Consider the following 25098-nt stretch of genomic DNA (forward strand, 5'->3'; position numbering starts at 1 on the left):
AATCCAAAACTGTTCTTTTACCTACATTATACAGCAATCTCAGCTATCAGACTGCAGTAGGCAAATTGACTTATAGAACAGAAATCTTTAGAACAAAATCTGAGGCAAATCAAGGTATGGATGCATTCTCTCTATATACTATAATAATAATTCTCTCTATATACTATAATAATAATTCTCTCTATATACTATAATACAGTTAATGATTTGCTGCTTTTAAACTGTATTTTTAGATGAAGCTGGGTTTGTTTGGCATTAATCTGAGTGAGTAAACATGTTCAGGAAAGACTGAAGTGGACAAATATTTCAAAGAGAAAGTATGAAGTGAGATGGTGATGTAACATTTGTGAGACAGACATATTTTCTTGGTGACCACTTCATAATATTTTCATTAACCTGCCTCACACCTCTCAGCTCCGTTGAAGGGAGACTAAACAAGCCATCGGTCACATATTAAATTGCAGGCAAAGGCTGCCTCCTTGCATCCTGGAGCTCATATGCTCACAGAATCTGCGTACTTGCTGCACCACTGGCTCAGTGCAACCTTTCCTTGACTACCACACAGCCTTGGCAGGAGTGAAGCGCAAATTTACTCCCTATCTGGCAGCCCAAATATATATATCAGCATTACTGCAAAGTTACCCTATATTTTCTCTAGAGCTTCGTGACACCTGAGACTATGTGCTTTCTGTGGGTACTGGAGTCCTCCCACGCTGTACTTGCACCATCTGCCTTCCCAGTATAGCCATATTACACTTCTAGAAGTCTCTTAAAGCCTTCTATGGTCTTTCTAGGTGCTCAGATGTGACCAGACTGAGGGCTTAAAATACTCTCAAAAAGCAACATTCCATATAATTTTCCTGTTTACCATTTCAATTCTATGCAGCTTATTCCATATCCAGTTTCCAATTTTCAGAATAGTCCTTGATTTTCTGAACCAATCTCTTAAAATAAAACATAAGAAAAAAAAATTTAAATCATAACATAATCCAGCCCCAAAGGATGTTATGGACCACAGACAGAGAGCTGTTTGAACCTACTTTAGTGGAACGTGTCCCTGCTCACGACAGAGGGGGTGGAACCACATAATCTTAAAAGTCCTATCAACAGATGAGAAAAACTGAAGTATTTATAATTATGACTTAGAAAAACAAAACACACAAAACCCAAACTTAAATATTCTGCATTAAAGAATTAAGAATCATAGAATCAACCAGATTGTAAAAGACGTCCAAGTCCAACCTATCACCCAGCCCTAGCCAATCAACTAGACCATGGCAGTAAGTGCCTCATACAGTCTTTTATTGAACACCTCCAGGGACAGAAACTCCACCACCTCCCTGGGCAGCCCATTCCAATGCCAATCACTCTCTCTGGCAAGATCTTCCTCCTAATATCCAGCCTATACTTCCCCCAGCACAACTTGAGACTGTGTCCCCTTCTTCTGTTGCTGGTTGCCTGGCAGAAGAGACCAACCTCCACCTGGCTACAACCTCCCTTCAGGTAGCTGTAGACAGCAATGAGGTCACCCCTGAGCCTCCTCTTCCACAGGCTGGACACCCCCAGCTCCCTCAGCCTCTCCTCACAGGGCTGTGCTCCAGGCCTCTCACCAGCTTTGTTGCCCTTCTCTGGACACTTTCCAGTATCTCAATATCTCTCTTGAATTGAGGAGCCCAGAACTGGACACAGTAATATAAAATACAATACACAGAATTCAAAACACAACCTGAAGGAGAGGAAGGCTTTCTGGCTACTGCCCTGATAATATCTATTAATTCTCTTCTCTCCAGGGCAGATGGTGAAGTTTCATTGACTCAATTTTCTTAAGGGAGGGAGCAAGGAAAATAAAATGTAATATTTTGGCACATGGAGGACTTTACTGGAAAGATAGCTATCCATAAGAAAGCATATGCAGCATGCAGTTTTAATGAGATTCTGTGTCTTTGTCACTAAATTACATTTTTAATCTGTAAATGGCAAAGGAGGAAAGGCCTTAGCTAAATTATTTTTGTGTGCGTGTGAAGGAAGAATATGTAGTCACAAGATAGCAAAAATACATCTAGGGTCTGATTTTCAGACAGGATATTGTCTTCCCTGTTATCAGTTTTCTATAGTCTCTAGAGCAACCAAGTTGGAAGTGTAAGCAGCAGACTTCTCAGAGCTTTCTCTGAAAAAAGCAGCTAGCTTTTCTTCATGCTCAATCTAAACCCCAACAAGATTGTATCATGTATTTTTTTTTTGCTTCACAAGGCTGTCAAGGAAAAAACTAACACATTTTTTTCATTTGTGCTTACACTAAATGAGTAAATGATCCACATATCAGTCTTCTGAAAGTTACAAAAATATTTCTCAAAATGATTTTAAAAAAATCAAACTAATTAGATAGCACAGCTGATTTTAAAGCAACCTTTCAGCATTGTTGATTGGAAGCTTGCCTTCTTTCAGTGTAATCAGCTATTCTTTCTTTTTGACATTTGAAGTCTTCCACCTGCAGGCTATTAGCTTTAGTCCTTTGCAAAGAGTCAAAAGAACTGAGAAACACGAAATACCAGTCATTTTCTTTTCCAGCCAACAGAAACATCCGAGGTGTCATGCAAAGCCAGCCAATATGAAGTAGCTCAGCACGAATTTTCCATTATCTCGGGAATATGCTGTTTGTATGGAAAGCTACCAAACTGCTGCTGCCATATCCATTTCAACATATTATAATTAAACCAAAACAGAAACTCAGAAAGCTTGCTTTTATGAAGGTTGTAGTGTGAAAGGATACCGAGTTGTTTATTGGTTTGGGCTTGTTTGGGTTTTATTTTTTTTACTGCTATTCTTTTTGAAGGACATGGAGAGCAATGAATCATTTATGAGAGATACTCTAATTTCCCTACATCTTCTTTTTACTTTGGAAAATTTTATATGCAACACATGATATAAAAACATCAAAGCTTTGGATATCCCCTGAGTTAAAAGTGAAAAAGTTTTGGAAAGCAGGGTGGCAAATGATAATCACAGAATGTTAGGGGTTGGAATAGACCTCAAAAGATCATTGAGTCCAATCATCCTGCCAGAGCAGGATCACCCAGAGCAGGTCACACAAGAACGCACCCAGGCAGGTTCCAAATGTTTCCAGACGCCACAACCTCTCCGGGCTTCAGTGTCTTGTCACCCTCACAGTGAAAAAGCTTTTCCTTATGTTCATATGGAACCTCCTCTGCTCCAGCTTGCACCCATTGCCCCTTGTCCTATCATTGGGCATCACTGACAAGACCCTGGCCCCATCCTCCCAATACTCCCCCTTCACATCTTTATAAACATGAATGAGATCACCTATCAGTCTCCTCTTCTCCAAGCAAAAGAGACCTAACTCCCTCAGCCTTTCCTCATAAAGGAGATGTTCTACTCCCTTCAGCATCTTTGTGGCTATATGCTGGACTATTTCAAGCAGTTCCCTGAGGTCCTTCTTGAACTGAGGGATCCAGAACTGGACAAGTACTCCAGATGGAGTTTTACCAGGGCAGAGTAGAGAGACAGGAGGATATCTCTTCCCCTATTAACCATCCCTTCTAATGCACCTCAGGATGCCACTGGTCTTCTTGGCCACAAGGACACATTTCATACAAAAATCATCACTATCAGAGAAAAAAATAAGCAGTCACTGAAGAAAATAACCTTAACAATTGCAGATTGACCAAGATACAGGACTCACACATTTGGGCACAAACCTGTCTGAATCAAGTGTAACAACAGGGTGAGTGATACTACCCACTGTGTGGGACTCAACAGTAACACAAAGTTAGCCATCCTTTAAGTCATTGTGACACTTGGACAAAAGGCTGGAAGCAGCATTCACTAGGGAGCAGGCTGCATATAGTCTAAGAAAGAAATGAAACAGTTACTATTAAAAGGATGAGAACAAAATAGCCAGTATATGCACTGGTGTAAAATCAAGACTACTTCTGCTTGCAAAAGAGCCTTACTAAAACTCTCATGGTACTTGCACTGTTGCCTTGTCTGTGCAGTAGTACCTGTGGATGAAGGGGCACACAGGGCAGAAATAAGAAGGAAGCTTAGGACACCAAACACAGGCCCCAAAACCCTGTTAGATGTTAAACCAAACATCATCTCTAGACATTAGGGAAAGTTTTTGCAATCTCAAAGTGCTGTCCCTGAGCACTACTGGGTTTCAGTGCTGGCCACAACACACTTCCTGTATGAACCAGAGCACAGCTATCAGCTCAGCGCACCCCCAGACCTGGCCACAAGGCCTGAATAAACCATCCACAAGTCCACTATGTTCATTAGCCACAGCTAGATAGCATGAGATTTTTCTGGCCTTGCTTCAAAAGAAAATACACATGCTGCTTTTGAGGTCTTCCATTCACAAAAGTAAAAAAATTAAATATCCAGAAGTTTTGTTCCTTCTGTACAACAGTAGCAAGCACTGCACCATAAAGCAGGGAAGATACATTTGATTCTACTCTCTTTTCCAGCAGTGGAGGTTTCTTCTAAAGATTGTGGACAAAGCAGGATCATACTTTCCTTTCTCAGTAGTAACATAAGAAAAGTCAAAGATCATTGAGTACAAACATTTCCAGAATCCAAGCAGTGCACAAAATGGCCCTTGAAAACAAAATCAACTCTTCCTCCAGTTGCCAATAGTCTCATACTGGAAAGGATATCTAAAAGTATCAGTCCATCCCTGCAGATCTGTGCTGATGGAACTTTTTATCATAACAAGCTCTGACTGGAGTAACACAAGCATGACTCAGGCATTAGATGATATTTAACTACAGAGTCACTAATTAATTTCTGACAATGACCATACATAAGGAAAGATTCACAACCACCTAAAACACTGTGCTTGCAAAACACTTGTCCTCTAGCAAAGTGCTTGCTAGAAGCTCAAGCTAGAGCTCACTACTGATCCATGGGATTGTTCTTTCCTGGGTGCACAGCTCTGCGCTTACCCCTGTTGAGCTTCATTAAATTTCTCCCTGCCCAACTCTCCAGCCTAAGTCTCCCTGAGTGGCAGCACAACTCTCCAGTGTGTCAGCCACTCCACCCAGCTCGGTGTCATCAGCAAACTTGCTAACAGTACACTCCATGCCCTCATCCAGGTCATTAATGAATACATTGAATAATACTGCTCCTAGTATCACCCCCTGAGGAACTCCACTAGTTACAGGTTTCCATCTAGACTCTCATTGACCACAACTCTCTGACTTCTTTCCTTTAACCATTTCCCAATCCACCTCACTACTCCATCATCCAGATCACACCTCCTCAGTTTAGCTATGAGGATACTGTGGGAGACAGTGTCAAATGCTTTACTGAAATCAAGATAAGGCACATCCACTGCTCTTCCATCATCTATCCATCTGGTTACACCCTCATAGAAGGTTATCAGGTTGGTCAAACATGCCTTCCCCTCTGTAAAACCATACTGACTGCTCCAAATGACCTTCTTTTCCTTGATATAGCTAAGCACAGAGCTGAGGATAAGCCAATCCATTATCCAGGGATGGAGGTGAGGCTGACTGGTCTATAGTTACCTGGGTCCTCCTTCTTACCCGTTTTGTAGACTGGAGTGATGTTTGCCCTCCTCCAATCCCCAGGCACCTCTCCTGTCCACCATGACTTACCAAAGATGACAGAGAGTGGTCTTGGAAAGACCTCCACCAGCTCCTTCAGCAGTCACAGGTGCATGCCATCAGGACCCATAGACTCATGAATGTTCAGTTTACTTAAATGTTCTCTAACTCAGGCCCCATCAACCAAGGAAGCCTCCTCAACCTTGTCTTCCTCCATGGCCTCAGGGGTGTGGGGCTCTTGAGTATAGGTGCCTTATCCACCATCCCACTCAGCAGTGGGCCTATATTGCCTCTACTGTTGGTTCTTCCTGCAATACATTTGAAGAAGCCCTTTCTGTTTTCTTTGGCCTTCCTTGCAAGATCGAATTCCAATGACATCTTAGCCTTTCTAGCAGCCTCCCTACATCTTCTGGCAACTGTCTTATATTCCACTCAAGTGGCCAGACCCTCCTTCAACAACCTGTGGACTTTCTTCTTCCACTTGATTTTGTTCAGCAGCTCCCTATTTAACCATGCATATCTCCTGACTCCCCTTCTTGATTTCCTACTCACTGGAATGCTCTGATCTTGAGCTTGGAAGAAGTATTTCTTGAATATTAACCAACTATCATGGGGCCCTTCTCCTTGTAGCACTCTGTCCCATGCTATTTCCCCATGTAATTGCTTGAAGAGGCCAAAGTTGGCCCTACTGAAATCCTGAGTTGTGATTCTGCTAGATATTCTGTTCCTACCACTCAAGATCCTGAATTCCACCATTTCATGATCACTGCAGCCAAGGTGCTCCTCAACCTTTACTGCTTCAACCAGAGCCTCCTTGTTGGTGAACATCAGGTCCAACAGCGCTCCTCTCCTAGCTGGTTCCTCCACCACTTGCATCAAGAAGTTATCATCGATGCACTGGAGGAACCTCCTGGACTGTGGCTGACCAGCTGAGTGGGCCTTCCAGGAAATGTTTGGGTAATTAATATCCCCCAGGAAAAACAGATTGAGAGGCAGCTGCCAGCTGTCTGTAGAAGGCCTCATCAATTTCCTCATCCTGACCAGGTGGCCTATAATAAGCACCCACAACTGTATCAGCTGAAATATTAGGGGCTAACTAATAATTGAATTATGATGCATAAGGCAAAATCAGAGACTTTGCATGCTGCTATCCGAATTGTTCTCAATTATTACATTACTCCAAAATAATTAAATAGAATTAAACAACTACTGGTGGCTTGTGATATGAAAGCATTTTTTTCACAACCCACTGAATTTCTGCTCTCAGTAATAAAGCAAGATGTGATCCAGAGTTATACCACAGAGTGGTAGCCATGGAAAATAACATTACCACTGGTTTTACGATGATTCGTGTCCTCTAATTTTCAAATTCCCTTGACAGTCCTGCTGTGCCACAAACAGCACTAATGTCACACTAGGAGAAAACCACAGATCTTAAGTGCCATTTCTGAGGAAGTTGCTGATAAAATTAATAACCTGTTGCTTTCCAGGCTCAGCCATCGTCAAAGATACATCTGCAGGAGAGTAACAAAGTCAAAGGTCTTCAATATTTCTCAAGTGCATAACATATTTGACCACAAAAATAAAAACAAAAACTAAACAGTACTCATTTTATGTATAGATCTTTGCATGCCACCTTTCCCATGCAGTCTAAGTCACGAAAAAAGCAAGATGTTGAAGCTAGGGTAGAAAGCTAAGATAAATTCAGTTCATTGCAGAGTTCTTTGATTCAACAGTCAATAAAATCAACTCTCAAGTCCCTTCTCTCATACTTTTCTTTTGTGAAGAAAAAATTACTCATTAACTCCTTCTTAAGTTAAGGAACTGCTCCAAAAGCAGAGCTCAGTACCAGGCTGCCTTACCATAGCTGCTTACACCGGCAGGATCAGTGCAAAAAAACCTAAGCATTCAGCTTTCCTTCCCCAGTCCTCCTGATGCCTTTGTGCCGCCCATTAACACCAGAATGACCTTGTCTCTGAAGCCCACAGCTGGTCCACAGATAGTCTATAGAAATAGTACATGCAGAAAAAGAGTTGGCTATTTATATATTTTGCATATGACTTAATTACACTATCACTACAGCACACAACAGCAACATGCTTTATAAAGCACTGACAAATTTTATGGTAATTAGAAAGCCCAATTAGCAATTCCCACACCAAGAGCAGATTTTGCTTGATTCAGCAACACAGAAGAATTCAGAAGGAAAAAAAAAGGCTTAAAGTTATTTGAAGTTACAGAGGAAGTTAAATTGTAATTTAAAATATATTTAACATATGTTTGAAATCTGTTCTTCTCAACAAGGGCCCTGACTTGGGAACGTGCTTCTTGACTCAGTTCTCAAGCATTTTTTTCTCCCATGGACAGAACTTGCTTATAGTTGGTCTGGAAGAACAATTTATCCCAAAAGAGCTATCAAGATCCAAGAGCAAATGCAACTTTAGCTTAGCAAGTGATACACCAGGATTAAACAATTCTGAATAGAAAGACAATTAGCAATTGCATTGGTATAGACAACACCCAAATGACAGAGTTATTAGGTACTTCAGATTGTGAAGAAAACCCTGGGTTTATATGACAAAATACTTCCCTGGGTCGTTTACACACCTTTCACTATTAAAACATCTATACTGCCTAAGGTGACCCAATTCGGCTCCCAGTGAAGATACATCACTAGAGCACTTTAGAAAGGTGCCCAGATACACCAGAATTGAACCACTGCTGTTTGATACAAGAGATGTACTGCATAAATTGAAAGTAAAGCAAGACTAGCCTCAGACTTGGGGAAGAATTCTGAATTTTGTTGCTCACTACTGTCTCTAGTGTAAATTAGTCTGGCTTCTTTTTTTTTTTTTAAACATAGACTACCCGAAGCTCTTAAGCAAAATGCATTCTATTTTCATAAGAAATTAACAGGAAAGCAGTTAATGTAATTCCATTTCTTCATCTCCACCCACACAGCTGGTATGACTCATGATCCACCAAGCTGTTTCGGTTTTCAGGGATATTAGTACTTGTCTCTTTGAATTTACTGTAGTATTAGTTATACTGAGATACAGACACTTGCTTTACATGTGTGAGAAAAATTAGCTGCTTGACAGTAACGGAGGTAAAACTTTGTTTTGGCATAAATGCTGGAAAGCTGCTATTTCCTCAATCTGTCGTACTCAATGAAGAAAGGGTGAAACTTTAGCAAATCATAATGACTGCTTTTAAAGAGAAATGAGGGAAATTCAGGGAACCACACTTGCAGAATAAAATAGTGTAACCTAAAACTTCTTTAGAGTTCTACTGTCAAAGCCCCAGAGCTCTAAAGGATCCCAATGAACTACAATTTACAATGATTGCCACAAATACTTCCACAGGATTTTGCACACATGTCACTTGTTGTTGGGTTTAATTTCACTGAAGACTGGATTATAACTATTCTCTTTCACTTGGACAATACTCACAAATCCCTTCCTTTTCTCCCCCTCACCCCCAAACAGCGTAAGTTAGAAATTAAACCACTGGAATGGATGACCTTGAAAGGTCCCTTCCAACCCAAATCGTTCCATGATTTCAAGACATATTCTGTGCTGCTTACCCTATTATCAATATACAGGACTCAAAAGTGCACACACAAAAAGGGCATGGCAGAAATGAGCTGCTTCTGGAAAGTGAATTACATCAGCTGTAATTCATGATGGTCTATTAAAGATGATGTGATTGCATCTGCTTAATCTAGACCTACAGAATCATAGAATCAACCAGGTTGGAAGAGACCTCCAAGATCATCCAGCCCAACCTATCACACAGCCCTAGCCAATCAACTAGACCACGGCACTAAGTGCCTCAGCCAGTCTTTTCTTGAACACCTCCAGGAACAGTGACTCCACCACCTCCCTGGGCAGCCCATTGCCCAAACTGACTGATTTTGCTTCCTGTTGGCCATCTTGATTGCTTAAACAAAAAGATTTAGTGTGAAAAATATTACTCTAAAAAAATATAAGAAAGCTTAAAAATATTAACACAAAATGAAGCACTAATAACAGCAATTAAAACAGATCTTCCTAAATGAGGGGTGCTCATGGTCAGATTGGATGAAGCCTTGAGCAGCCAAGTCTAGTAGAGAGGCATCCCTGCCAATGGTGGGGAATTTGGAGTAGATTATCTCTGTGCCCCCTTCCAACCTAAGCCATTCTATGAGTCTATGAATTTGTGTCTTTAAAACTCCTGCACACAAGATGTGAAAAGTGTATTTGGGAGGCTAAAGAAAAGCCAAGCGCATTTGGTGATTTATATGCCTTCACTGACCTCACTACCAAGAAAATATCAAATCCATGCTTTTAGTTTCTAATATTATGTACATCAGGAAAAGAAAATATCAAAAACTGATTTCAGAGTAGTGTAAGATGCATTTGTATCTGAAGAATATTGCATAGCTACAGATCTCCAAATTCTGGCCAACTTTTCTGAATTGAAGGTAAAAAATCCTAATTATCATATAGAGTGCGATCAGAAAAAAAAATCTGATCAAAATACTCTGGAAAGTTTGGTTACACACTTGTCGATTTTGTCATCTTTGATCTTTACTATAAATTGCCACTGCATTTGCCTATTTTATGAAAAAGTGTATTAGGAGAGTGAAGGAGCAAAGTGATCCTTTCCTTCAGAACACATCTCTCCATTTCAGATTTTCTTTGTTTTTTAATTCCCAGGTGGTTTCTGACAAAACTTTTTTGACAGGTGGGCCAATAGACCTCAGTAACTCTGGATACATTGCACATCTTTTTCAGGAAAGGCAACAGGATCATATTGGCACTGGAGGATAAATAATGGCACTTCCCATAACAATAAGAGTGTTTTTGTGCTTACTAGATTCAACAGCATTTAGCATCACCTACATTCAGATTAGTGATACTAACCTGGTTACAGTGCGGTGCCATGGGGTGTTCACAGTATCACCAAGGTTGGAAGAGACCTCACAGATCATCAAGTCCAACCCTTTACCACACAGCTCAAGGCTAGACCATGGCACCAAGTGCCACGTCCAATCCTGCCTTGAACAGCTCCAGGGACGGCAACTCCACCACCTCCCCGGGCAGCCCATTCCAGTGTCCAATGACTCTCTCAGTGAAGAACTTTCTCCTCACCTCAAGCTTAAATTTCCCCTGGCATAGCTTGAGGCTGTGTCCTCTTGTTCTGGTGCTGTCCTCCTGAGAGAAGAAAGCAACCTCCTCCTGGCTACAACCACCCCTCAGGTAGTTGTAGACAGCAATAAGGTCATCCTTGAGTCTCCTGCAGCTATCCTTGAAATTAACCAGCAGAGTTGATAAATCTAACTATATTTATCAATTAGCTCTTACATGAAAAGAAGAAACAAAATCCAAAGCCCAGTAGATGAATATGCGAAACTCAATTGTTCAACAAACAGAAGTATCCTGCAGCATTTCTAGATTCCTATATGCATTAGTATTCTGTCTCCTCAAACCAAATTTAAAGAGATTAAAATTGCCTGGCTGAGCATACTGATAGACATCTATCAAACATATTTCTGTATATCAGATTCCAAACCTGACAGATTTGTGTATGCAAGCAAATTTAGCCTCTGTGAAACAAAACAGCAAATCAGTTAATAGGTATCTTGTAGTATCTTACTGATTTATCTTAAAAGGCCATTACACTAAACCAGCTGACTGAAAGACAATTACTGTTACACAAAACTGAAGTAACAGATGTCTAATCTGAAGTGAGTCATCCTCACTTTCCCATGATGAAAGGAATATGGTGAAAGTTAAGGGCTAGTTCCAGAATATAAGAGCACAGAGTAGGAAAGAAATAGCAGTAACTGAAAAAGCAAAGCATCACCCAGTCTCATCCGAGACTGCTTATATTAGAGAAGAGATAGCCATGAATTTTGGAAAGCTAAAGCAGATTTACTCTCTCTTCCCAGGCATGTGCTCTTCACAATGCTTTTCTTTACTGATGTATTTACTGAGAAACTTTGCAGCACTTAATTGTACTTAGACTTAACAAAGAGGTTATTTAATGGTAACCAAATACCTGCTGATCTTCACTAGACCTTGCCTGTGAAAGAACAAATACCAATGAACATTAAGTTCTTTGAGAAATGTCTATTTTGTTATCCCCAGGACACATAAATTAAGTTTGAATTTTCTGCAGAAATTTCAGTTAGCAAGACAAAACCATGGGAGGTGGATTCACAAAAAGAATTATTTAAGGATGAGATGGTCATGTTGTTTTTTAATGCAAAATGTATGACACAAAGTCAAGGCAGAAAACTTGGCTTCAATTCTGCTCTGCAGCCTAATGAATTTGAACTTAAATCTTTGAGAAGAATTCCTTAATTCCGTTAGGGCTGACCCTGAGCATTTTCAGTCTTACTGTGCAAGGAGGGCTTAAATTCAGTGCAATCAGAAAAACAGTTGTCATCCATTCCACTATGATCAAAAATATAGGGAAAACATCCAGAATTCCTACTATCTTCTGAACTCAGCAGTGTATCTCAGATCCAGAAATTATTTCAGACTACACCTAAGTCCTTCCATAGGCCTAAACAATCAATGTGATATAGAAGATGCCCTCTCACAGAGCGGATGGTTATTGCCACAGTGCTTCTAATTTCTGTGATGATAAAGGCTCGACATTGGAGATACTATCTGCTGGCAAACAGAGATACTATCTTTGGAAATCATCTCCCTTGTCTTTTGTCTCCCAAATGATGTATTATACTTTCTTATTGCACTACCAGTATTTCATTATCTTTTGGGAAATGTCAGCTTGTCTCTGCTTCAATAGCTTTGTCTAAAACCTTGAATTATCTTTCCCAGTTCTCTCAGAAAGCTATTTCCTAACTAATGTGGTTTATTAATCTGCTGTGTTTCTGCAAAGCAAGCAGAATATTAAGTGGGATACTACAGCAGTGTCTGGCATTACAAAGTATCTAGGAAATATTTGAAATTTCTCAGAACTACAGCATCTTCTCCCCAGCATTTTCACTGCAGAACACAACTGAGTTGGTCTCCATTGTGGTGTCTGAGTGGAATCTCAGAACAAAACTCACAAAATCCAAGAGACTGGCAAATATACAATGAATTTTCAGTGGCTATTAGCTTAGTCCATGTATTTCTAGCCCAAAATAGAAATAGAGGTGGGAAAATAGTATCATAGTATCATAGTATCATCAGGGTTGGAAGAGACCTCACAGATCATCGAGTCCAACCCTTTACCACAGAGCTCAAGGCTAGACCATGGTACCAAGTGCCACGTCCAACCTTGCCTTAAAGTGCCCCAGGGACGGCGACTCCACATATTATTGTGCTTTAAATGCTTGTTGGTAAAAACATTCCTTTATGTTTTTTTTCTAGCTAAGCTATGATCCAGTAGTCAGACTAGCCAAATGCTCAAGAAATGATGCAAGGCAAATCTATCCTTGAAGCATAATGCAGTACTGTTCACTGACAAAAATGCAAGTCTCGTCAAAGCCAAGTCTTTGTGACAGAAACACAGCGAAAGATATGTACTTTGTTTAGACATCAGGTTTTCTCTTTCCAGAAAACTGAGCCATCTGCATAAAACACACTCATTGCACACCCTAATCCTTTCTAAAAAGAAGCTTTCAAGATACTGGCTTTAATGCCAGCACCTCCTCTTCCCAGTAGTAAGCACAGGCAGCTACTGATATATTTATTCTGATTGTGCATCAGCCTACTGCAGTAACACTTTTCTGGAGGTCAGATGGTAACACTGGCCTGCAAAGTCTCCATTTACCTGTCTACAGCTGATGTATATCGGCATTAAGATGTTGAGGATGCTCACTTTTTAAGACTATTTCCTCAACAAACCAACTGTCATTACATTATGGTAGTATATTATAAGATTAGTAGTGAGAGGTATCAAAAGTTTCCATGAAGCAGTTAAGCGACAGCAGCTTTCATCCTACCTTGATAACATGTGTCTGTCTATTCATCTTCTATGTTGTCTTCCTGTGTAGAGGAAAGAAAAGAAAATATACAAGGCTGGATTTCAATCCAAGAAAAGCTTGTTATTTTCAGGAGGATAAACACTTGTGGCTCATTTAAGTATTTGTAATTCTCTTGTCGTAATCAAAATTACAGTCTACCATTTTCTAACAGCCTAAGCAAGGGAACAGGAAATTCCAACACAATTCTAATAGAAACAGATGAAAAAGAACCATCATCTTTAACATAATAAAATGTTATTTTTAATGACTACTATTTAGGGGCATTTTTATATATTTGATAAAACAGTACCTGAATAGGAACACAAATAAAGGAAAAGTGTACTAAAAATATAGCCAGACTGCAGAACATGCCAGTACCCAGGACTCCTTTATTTTGCATTTACTGTTCTACAATCCAAACCAGCAGGGAGACCTCAGCTTGGGTTCAACACTTGTCCAAGGCCACATTTTCTGTAGCCTGAGTGCAGTCATCTCTACTGCCTGAGAAAAACGCATCTCTTCAGCTTTTCACACTGATGCCATGTATTCCATAGGTTATATTCCTTTCTGCTCAGGTAACCTGCTATTTTGCACATTGAGGAGCTATGATAACCCCTAAATGGTAAACTTTGTCATCAATTGAAGATACAAATTTAAAACAATGGAATCACAGAATGGTTTGGGTTGGAAGTGACCTCCAAAGCTCATCTAGTCCAATGCCCTTGCATTAGATCAGGTTGCTCATGAGAGGCATCACAGGAAACACCATAATAGGCAAGTGGAAAAGATTTTGAAAGCCTATCCACAAACCTGTTGGAGCTTTTGCCATTTAAGACTGAACTAACTTTCAGCTTTGAAAGAACCCAGAGGTACTATTTTAATTTATTTTAAGAGATAATAGATTTTTGAATCAGATCCTGAGCTATCTGGACCCCTGACAGTGATCTAACTGGAAACTGGTAAAAATGTTCTGGCTCCGCTACCCTTTTCACTTTTTATTCTTTCATCCACTGTGATCTTTCCTGCCTCAATGCTATATCCAAGTACAGAAAATTAGGACATGATAAATGTATATATTTTATAGTATAGACAGAAAAGCATTATTGTCATGACATCTCTTGTTTAGTTATTATGTAGTAACAAAACAGTCACTACACATTTAATTAGAGCTACCTATGAACAAACTTGTCATGCACAAGAAGTGAAGAAGCAACCTTCTATTATCTCAAGCTACCTTACAATAATTAGCATAAAAATGTAAAACTTAGGCCCCAAGTCAGGCAAACTTTTATGCACATACTTCACTTTAAGAATTTTAATATGCTAAGAACTTGGTAAGTAGGTTGGCCAACACTGAACTGACTTGTTAAATAAAGCAAGACCTGAATCTTACATGCAGAGTTAGTGCTGCATGAAATTGCACACATAGCACTCAACTACACAATTCTACTCATTTGTATTACTAACATTAATAATCCTCAGGTGAAAAGGAAGACAATGAGCTGAACAGCTATTAGATCACAGAATCAGTCAGGGTTGGAAGGGATCACAAGGATCATCTAGTTCCAATCCCCCTGCCATGGGCAAAGGCACCCTATCCTAGACCAGGTTGGCCAGAGCCCCATCCAGTCTGGCATTAAACACCTCCAGGGATGGGGCCTCAACCACCTCCCTGGGCAACCCATTCCAGGCTCTCACCGCTCTCATGCTGAAGAACAGTCTAATGGTCTAACATGTAAGAATGCCCACCTAGAACCCCAAGCCTTTTTTACTTCCTTTCTTTGCTTTCCTCCCATCATACATACACATAGATTCACTATAAATTTCCCTGATTATAAATAATGAACTGCAGGTTTTTGATCTTGATCCCCAAATGTACTGGTTATTGATCCTCAGTACCCCAGTGTGCTGGATTTAGCAACCAATAAAACTGTCTGAACGTCACAGACTCTGGGACAAGAGGGACTACTGCTGGGCTGGTGGTTAAGGACTTCTTCAGGACTCTTCTATCCTGGGCTGTCCCACAATTGTAAACCAGGCAGTTCCCTTAGGTCTGCAGCACTCAGGGTGGGAAAGTTTAGTTCCAAAATCTGCCCAGGAGTGTACCCTAACCATAGCAAACTCCAGTGGAGGAGCACATTTCACCCCTCCCAAGGCATCTGCCTTATTTTATTCTGGCCTTGCTCCACTATTTTGTTAAATATTGGAAGTCAGGCCTCCCACTTCCCCTGCAGTGACTACAGCTCCCTAAGGTCAGAGTCTGCATTACTTTTGTTCAAACTCCCACTAGGATAGTCAGTTTTTAATTATTACATAGTCTTCACTTTTCAACACACAGTACTAAGTGCTTTCTCCCTGAACTTTACAATAGGAGCAAAGAAAATCAATACTCTTTAGAAGTGGCACAGCTACTAGCAATACATAGTACACATAGCTTCACTGTTTACTTCAATATACCTTACACATAACTGCTTTTTAATTGTAATGTATTTCTGCATAAGAACTAGGATTTCTCCAGGGATCTTTGCAGTTAGTGTAAGAAATTGCTCTAATTAACAACTCTTTCAGCAATTTAAAAATGCTTCCCTTGCAGCCAAAGAGTCTGGAGATACAGAAAATGAGAGCAGGTCTACAAAATAAATAACGCTGTGTTTCTGACAAGGACAGGCACTGATTTTTCTATTCTCCATTTTAAAGTCTGAGTTTGAGTGTAGATTTTTGGACATCTTCCACTAATAGCTAAACTGTTGTGGGATGGTTTACAAAGCACTTGCATCTTGCATTTGACCAAGGTGGTATTCGAATGGATGGTAAAACACACCAAAGAGAAGTCATTTGAGTGACACTATCTTTGGCTATTTTAAATAACAAACTGCAATGCAAAAGTATCATTTCTGTCAGTACACCAAGGCAGTAAATAATAAAACTTCTACACTCTCTATAACCACAAGTTAATTTCACACAAGTGAAATTTCCAGAATCGTTTGAAATTTAATAAATATTAGGGGGTAATTTTTGATCTGAAGATTGCATACTAGTAAGTTTACCCACCCCTGTCCTGTTGTGGTAGGCCTCACAGGCTTGCCTAGGCATATTTTTCTGCTCCATCGGAGAGGCAAGCACGGGAAATTGATACAAAAGGACCTGGAGCCACAGAGTCTGGCCTGCCCAGGGTCCTGTGGTTTAATGCATGCACACTTAGCTTGTGCCTGCCTAGTGCAAGACCTGTGCTTTTCCCAAATTAAAGAAAAGCAAGCCTGTGGCTTTGCCTAATATGGTAAGGTTTGGCTAACTGCCATCTTGATTGGCTGTTCTTGTGTCCAAAGGGCAATTAATCTCAGCCCACATTGATAAAAGGCGATATGCAGGTGAACGACCTGCTTTTGCTTCCCTGCTCTTTGCCTGCTCTCTCTGCTGTGCCCAGCCCTGCTGCAATTGCACACTGCCTTACTGCTTGCCTGGTTAACTCCACTGCCATGAGTTACCAGGAGCAGACCCTGGATGTCTGCACGCAGTTGGCCTGTGTGGCCAGCGTGACATGGTGCTGAGACTGCACAACATCTGCCTTCTGCACCTGAAGGTCCTGCTTAGAATTTCTGGACATATATATAAATTGTCCAGAAGAAGCCAGGAGAACAAGGTCAGAGATTGTCTGCATCCTTTCCCCAGAAGCCAGGAAGATTCAAGCCGCAATGTCCAACAAGACAGAGTGCCCTGAAAGCATTTGGGCACTATGTGGACTGTAGCTAGCTCCCACAAGGATAATAATAATAATCATGTGTGAGTAAATGCTCAATGCCTCTTTGTAATTCTCTACTGCCTTCTGCAATAGAGCAGTAAGAGCTTGAGCCCAGCTACTGGGCAAGTGGCGTATTGGCTGCAAGCGGAATTTGACCACGGGAGTAGTCTCTTCCAGTTCAATTAATGTTTATACATTTTGCTGATTATATTAGATGTAGATTACATCCATAGAATGCTTCCATAACTGTGTAAGAACCAAAATATTATTAAAATTAGTGGTTGGGGGTGGCGAGAGTTCTGAATAGCAAAATTAATAAACAATATTAATTTTGGAAAAATATCATCTTGCATCAATTAATTTCTCCTCCCCAACAGTCCAATCACAAAGAAATATCAAAAGATGTCAGGAACTTCAATTTCCAAGAGCTTATGTGGAGTCTACTGCAAAATAAAGGGTCTCTTCTTAGCAGTTCTGCATGTTTCCCATCACTTGCCCTATACAAAAGTGTCGTTTTTTCCCATGCACCTTTCCCCAGGGAGAATCCTCTTTTTCTGGTGATGCAGCAGAAGGCCAACAGAGAACTGTCATGGTAGGGCTGATAGGCCAGAAATGGGCTTATCCATGCCCTGGCTTGCCCAGGCATGTTTTTTTGCTCTCCCTCCTTCTGTTGTGAGGAGAAGCAACCGTGGAAAAGAGAACAAAGGACCTGAAGCCATTGAGTCTAAGGACTCTGGCTTGTCCAGACATCTTCCACTGCTTCCTCTCCTTCTGTGCTGGGGGAAGCAACCACAGGAAAGGAAAACAAAAGCCTATAGTTTCACCTAATATGGTCAAGCTTGGCTAACTGCCATTCTGATTGGCTATTCTGTGTCCAAAGCCCACTAGTCTCGGCTACATTGATAAAGGAGATATGCAGGTAAACACAGTGTGCTCTGCCATTGCCTGCTGCTAATTCTTTCTGTTTCTGGCAGTATACAGCCTTACTGTCTTAGTGTTTGCCTGGAAACTCCACTGCCTCGAGTTTACCAGGAACAGGCTCTAAATGCCTCCTCACAATCAGCCTGCATAGCCAGCATGACATCGCACTGAGACTGCACATCGCAGGACATCTTGCCTGCACCTGAAAGTCTCCTGCCAAGACAGGAAGTCCTGGAGGTACACAGATTGTCTACTGCCTTTCCCAGCACTGAAGCCTGGGAAGAATCAGAAGCTTCAGCAACAAGACAGCAATAGAATTCCCTGAGAGCGTTTGGGTACTGTCTGAAGCTGTAGCTAGCCCTACAAATGGGGAGATAATATTTTGTGAGTAAATATTTAAAGCCTGTTTGTAATTCACCAAAGCCTTCTGCCATAAGCAGAAAGGAGCATCTTGAGTCTGTCTAGTGGGCAAGCAGTATATTGACTGCAAGTGGTATTTGGCTGCAAAAACATTCTCCTCCAGTTCAATTAATGTTTATATTTTTGCTGGTTATTTCAAGATCTAATTATTATCTGTATAATGTTTCCATGACTACGCAAAGAAACAATTATTATTAAAATTAGTGGTTGGGGGTGGTGAGAGTTCTGAATATCAAAATTAATAAACAATATTAATTTGGGAGAAAAATACCATCTTAATGTATTAATTACCCCTTCACAACAAGAACATGCTACTCCTTTGAATATTGCCATTGAGGACTCATTTCTCCAGAGTTTGTTAATGCAAAACCCCCAAAAGATAGCTCCAAACTCATCCTGCCCAGTGGCAGAAATATTTACAGATAAGGCAACACTTTTTAAAAATGCACACCCTTATAACCTATCATCTTCTCCCTTATAACCTATCATCTTCTCCATAGTGTTTTGGACACAATGTCTTGAATTTGTTCTGCTAAACTTTGCCTTAACTAATTTTCTGTCTCCCTATTAAAAAAAAAAAAGTAATCATAAGCGCACCATTGTGAGAGAAAACACAACACAAAGTCTCAAAGAAAGGTTGCACACACCACTGAATACAGTACCTCAAAATTCACAGCAGAGTGAACTGCTCTTAGCAAACCTATGCGAAACTTCAATGAAACACAACTTTTGATAGATTGCCTGTTACAGGCAAAAAAGTCCTTATAGGTGCAGTAAACCTGAGTCAATATCTGGCATTTCCTGGTTCAGCTACTGTCTAACTATCTTAAGATGACCAAGAACAAGGATCTAGACTTTACATTCAAAATATTTTTTTAATATAGGTATCTTTTCCAAGTATGTAATACAGAAGAGTCATATTTCTTTCTATTTAAATTATTCTGTAATGTCCAATAACAGTGATATAAGTGTTTAGTTTTAGTACTCTAAAAGCTATTTCATTATATTTAATAGCCATTTAATATTCTGAGGTCATATAACCTCGAGGTTGCACTAAATAAATCAGCCATGGTAATCATACCTACTTCATCAGCATGTTTTGAATTGAATTTATATCTCTGAATATATATCTTACAACTCTAACCTATGTGCTCAATTGCAATACCCTATCTGAATTTTAATGTGGGTGCAATATTAGTGTGTTATTTATTACTGAGAATTCACCTTTTTAACAGAACCTAAGAGATTCTGAGAAGATACACATTACACCCTATGGAATGTAAATAAATTAGAAAATCAAAATTGTACAAACATAAAATTATGAAAGAAACAGATTAGGAGAAAGATACCTTGAAATTGAAGATGTTCAAGAATTCACTATCATGATCTTATTAACTTTTCAACTCTAATCTCAACATTTATTCATGGATCTTCTGCACAAAATGCTAGAAATCAGTAGGAGCAGAGATTTAGGTATTGATGGTATTCTGCCTCATTCTAAGGTTAGTAGAGAGTTTATCTCAGATCATTAAAATGTTACAGCGTATTGTAACAGCATAACTAGGTGGACAGTTTGTGAAAATGCACACACATCAAAATGTTTCTCATTTAACTACAGCAGTCATTTCCAACTTCAACAACCTCACCCAGAGTTGGTAAAAACCAGGTAACTGCATTAACAAGTAACTCTTAAAACTGGTCAGCTAAATCCAGCATTTCTCAACATTGCTACATGCAAGCAGGATGTCACACATGCTTAACTCCTAAAAACACTTGACAATTACTCTGATTAAAAGTGCATAAAATAATTTCTCAATTTCTTTGTGTTCTGTTTGACACCTATTAAAACCTCCATTTTCTGGCCTGTCCAAGTTCAGACCTGCCACATGAAACACTGCAACACTGCTCCTTAGTAGTGCTCAGAAAGAGGCTTCTGAGGGTTTATTTTCCCCAGTAAGATTCACCGGTTTTATCGTCCTAGCAGCTCTAGTTCTTCATAGACTTGTAACAGGAAGCTTTCAAATGCTTGCTGCACAATAGCTTTGCATTAAAGCCTGTAAAGGGAGGAAGTGTTTGTCCTGTTCAGTTATGTTCATGCTGGCCTGACCGTCAGCTTAATACCAATCCTCAAATTTCAACTGACATACTGCCTCACAGGGTGCAATTGTTTTGGCACCCTGCATGCAAGGTAGACAAATATTTTGAAGACACATGAGTTCTAACACTTCCTTTTTAGTCTTCCCAAATGTTCGTGCTAATCTCTCACCTGTAAGCTTCAGAACTGATTTGTCTTCCTATGCTCATTAGCACAATGTAACTGACTTTTTGAGGGCAAAGAGCTGAAAGAGGATGCATTTCATTATTAGTCTGATTTTTGTGAACCAGAACCATGGTAAGTGCAATACAGTCTTGGCTGAATTGTTGCTGAACACGATAAACCTAACTTTAATTTGGGAAGCCTCTAACTTGAGTAAAAAGTCAAATCTATTAGCAACAATATAGTGCCATCTAGTATGGAAAAGAGACACAAAAATGTTTTTGAAACAAATTTCATTGCTAAAAAAAACCCAAACCACAGACAACCAACCAACCCCACAGTATCTGGGAGCAGATATCACACATAGAAAAGAGTCTGGCAGAGAAGCATGCTGCAACTCTACAGATTTTGCAAGATGTTACAATATCTGCCAACCCTTCTACTACCTTTGAGAATTTTTTTAACTACTTCTGGAGAGAAAAATCCAAACCCTCTCTGCTCTCCTTCATACACCACAGCTAAGGGAACTACCAGTGCTCTCCTAGCAGGTAGACAATGCTAATAAAGTTCTTTCTATGAAGAGAAGCAGTTTTAACCTGATGGGCACCACCTTCATCATGTCCAACTGTATGGCTGCATTTACACCTTCCTCCACACCTCCTATTTCCCTACATCATTTCCACAGTCAAACATCATACAGAGCTCAGGGGATGGGCAGTACCAGACCAACAGCTTATAGAGCAACTTGTCTTCGCTCGCAGATGGGCAAACAGCAGGGATATTGATACTTCCCAGAACAGCTGACCTGCTTGCTAGTAGAAAACAGGAACAATAGCAAAGCACAGTTAAAGTCAGCTGCCAATAAGTACACTTATTCAAATTTTGCAGTTACTCTTGTAACTTCTTGCAACAGCAATAGAGTGAAAGAGATGTTATTTCCTGCAAAAATCAAAGACTACACATTTCTGAGATAGATCCCCTTTACTGCTGCATTCGTATATAGGTCTTAACAAATCATAAAGTCAACCAGGTTGGAAGATACCTCCAAAATCATTCAGTCTAATGTACCACACAGCCCTGTCCAATCAACTAGACCATGGCACTAAATGCCTCATCCAGTCTTTTCTTGAACACTTCCAGGGATGGTGACTCCACCACCTCCCTGGGCAGCCCATTCCAATGGCAAATCACTCTCTGTAGCAAGAACTTCCTCCTAACATCCAGCCTAGCTCTCCCCTGGCACAACTTGAGACTGTGTCCCCTTCTTCTGTTGCTGGTTGTGTGGGAGAAGAGACCAACCCTCACCTGGATACAGCCTCCCTTCAGGTAGTTGTAGACAACAATGGGATCACCCCTGAGCCTCCTCTTCTCCAGGCTGCACACCCCCAGCTCCCTCAGCCTCTCCTCACAGGGCTGTGCTCCAAGCCTCTCACCAGCTTTGTTACCCTTCTCTGGACACGTTCCAGCATCTCAACATCTCTTTTGAATTGAGGAGCCCAGAACTGAACTCAGGACTCAAGGTGTGGCCTGACCAGTGTTGAGTACAGGGGAAGAATAACCTCCCTCATCCTACTGGCCACACTGTTCCTGCTACAAGCCAGGATGCCATTGGCCCTCTTGGCCACCTGGGCACACTACTGCCTCATGTTCAGCTACTATCTACCAGTACCCCCAGGTCCCTTTATTCCTGGCTGCTCTCCAGCCACTCTGTCTTCAGCCTGTAACGCTGCTTGGGGTTGTTATGGTCACAGTGTAGAACCCTGCACTTGGCCTTGTTAAATCTCATCTCATTGGCCTATGCCCACCCATCCAGCCTGGCAAGGTCCCTCTGCAGGGCCCTCCTACCCTCCATCAAACCAACAAATGTCCTTGTTACACATAAACTGCTTCAATGTGTGCTGAATACAGAAGAATGAGTAGTTACCCCAAGTTATTTGGAGACTAACTGTGCAGATCAATCCATTAAGCGGTGATTCCTTGCTTTCCTAGGAATACTGTCACTAATAACATAAAAACAGCTTGTGAACTGGCAATTATAAAATATAGTCAGAAAGAAACAGGCAGCATGCTGCTTCATCTGTGTTGCAAAAATATATGGGGTCACATTTTTCCAGTGAGTTTGAAATTCCTATTTCCTCATTTTATTAAAACAGAAAGAGAGGTCTGAAGACAGGGTTTCATAAGGGAGCGAGAAGAATAATGCACAGAAGAGAATGATATATGGCAGACTCCTGCCCCATCTTGCACTAGTTACTGCCAGATCTGCAGCAGGTTTCATCATGCAAGATTACATTCTGAAATTCTCTTGTGGGAATTAATAATCTGTTATGAATTATGAATAGTAATTTCTGCATTAATATTAATTTTATTATTAATATTCAGCAACTCAGGGAAATTCCCTGATTAAACAGTTTAAACAATCAGAACTTGCAAAAATAGTAACACGAAAACAGGGGGGAAAAAATCTAACTAAGCTTATGGAGTCTTGGCATTAACTCCAGCATATGTACTCATGATGCTTTGGCCTCGAGTAAGTTTCCTGTACAAAGACACTTCCAAAACTCATAACAATGATCCTGAGGTAAATTACAAAATATTCCAGGCTGAGGGGAAGGAGAGAATCATGTATTTTTTTTTTCTTTTGAGAGAGAAACAGATTAAAAACTGATTTCATCCAAGCTCAATTCCCTTTCTCCTGGGGTTCAGAATGTATCAGCTGTACCGGTACTGCTGGTAGAAGAATTGAGTTGCTGCTGATAAGCCAGTGGAAGCTGCATACACGTGGCCACCATGATTCCCAGTTAATGAGCTGCAAACAAGGTGCTGCTCTCGGTGGAGGGTCAGTGCAGAAAGGCAGTTTCTAAATCACTCCCCATTAAATACATCATTCTGAAAATAAAACTGGCCAATGGGCACTAGCATCATTGTTCTGGCCAATGAATTCAAAGCTTTGTGCCTCATGTGACCACGCTGGCATGTTGAGGGGTAGCACAAGACACCTGACACACGGTGCTAAACCCCTAATCCTCAAGGCTTTGCTCATCTACTCAACTTCCTGGACCCACAACGGGAGAACGAGAGCAAGGGTGTGCTAGTTTGAAGCAAGCTGGAATGTTTTGGTACAAGAACTAGATAACGGGCAGTGAAATGAAAACAATTGATGTCAACTTCTCTCACAGTCTCGCTGAGAATTCTGGGAAGAAGAAAGACCTTTTTCTCCATTTTGTCTCTCACTCTTGCTTTTGCCTTAGACCTGGTCACATCTCATTAACCCTGCTCCTACTAACCTTGCTCCCTAACCTCTTGGCTGCACCTCTCTTCTTCCTGAGAACTGGGGTAAGGTTGAGAGGGCCGGGGGAGGTGTTGGGGTGGTTTGAGAGCCCCTCCTGGGGACTCAGGTTTCTGGGAGGGGAGTTGTGCTTTTGTATTGTTTATCCTTTGTATATTTCTGTATATAATTGTATATAACTGTATATATTGTAAATAGCTGCTTGTAAATTCTGCTAGCTGTAAATAAATTGCTTCATCTATATTCCCAGGGTCCGTCTGAGTTAGCTGGGGCAAATACAAAAGTGTGGGGGGGCGGGGTAACCCCCAAACCATCACAAAGGGTTAAACCAGCCTGGCAGGATTTATGCTTTACCAGGACAAATTCTTAACTGTATCTTCAAGTCCAAGAAAAACAAACAACAATAACAGAAGAACAAATAGGATCATTTATCTTTTTTCCTTATACTTATCTATGAAGATGTTATCTTTATGCTGAAATAAAATTCAGCCATGGGAAGCCTTAAGAAACTGAAGAGACCTTTGAAGTAGCCTCTCCTGAGACAAAGCAAGAGAATCAAATGGCATATCAGCTGGTGTTAGTTTAGCAGAAGCTAAGCTACTAATATAACATCCACAGAACTATCAGTGTTCAGTCCAAACAAGAGGCTGTTGGGGAAAAGAGTTCCCCACTTCCTCCATCAATGTACATCAGGAGAGCACTGGATAGATGGATGCAGCTGCACAGTGTACACAGTGTTGGAGACACTGACATAGCAGCCACAAGTTCATTCAATGCAAGTGTGCAAAATAAAAGTTTAAAGGGCACTTTAACATTACAACTATGGACATAAATCTAACACCATCTCATGCCTCCATTTCAGTCTTGTCCAACAACCTCCCCAGAGAAGGCAGTCTACCTATGACAACTATGGGTATCTTA

The 25098-nt window shown here is 40.6% G+C and overlaps 1 protein-coding gene across 5 annotated transcripts in view; it reads right to left on the minus strand.

The window, feature by feature from the left end:
* The window catches only part of LOC135176252 (protein FAM13A-like), a 93110-nt gene that overhangs the window by 32119 nt on the left and 35893 nt on the right, over positions 1 to 25098 (minus strand). For 4 of the 5 annotated variants that reach the window (XR_010302581.1, XM_064145152.1, XM_064145153.1 and 1 more), the window contains exon 7: positions 13531 to 13573. Coding sequence is in view for 4 of the 5 variants with exons in the window: in XM_064145152.1 (XP_064001222.1) it covers positions 13550 to 13573 (24 nt within the window). In the remaining variant the exon portion in view is untranslated. Of the gene's footprint in view, positions 1 to 6741; positions 7590 to 13530; positions 13574 to 25098 lie in introns of those variants that run through there. The other variant, XM_064145151.1, reaches the window with a different exon arrangement.

Source organism: Pogoniulus pusillus, chromosome 6, assembly GCF_015220805.1.
Source record: "Pogoniulus pusillus isolate bPogPus1 chromosome 6, bPogPus1.pri, whole genome shotgun sequence".
Taxonomy (NCBI): Eukaryota; Metazoa; Chordata; class Aves; order Piciformes; family Lybiidae; genus Pogoniulus; species Pogoniulus pusillus.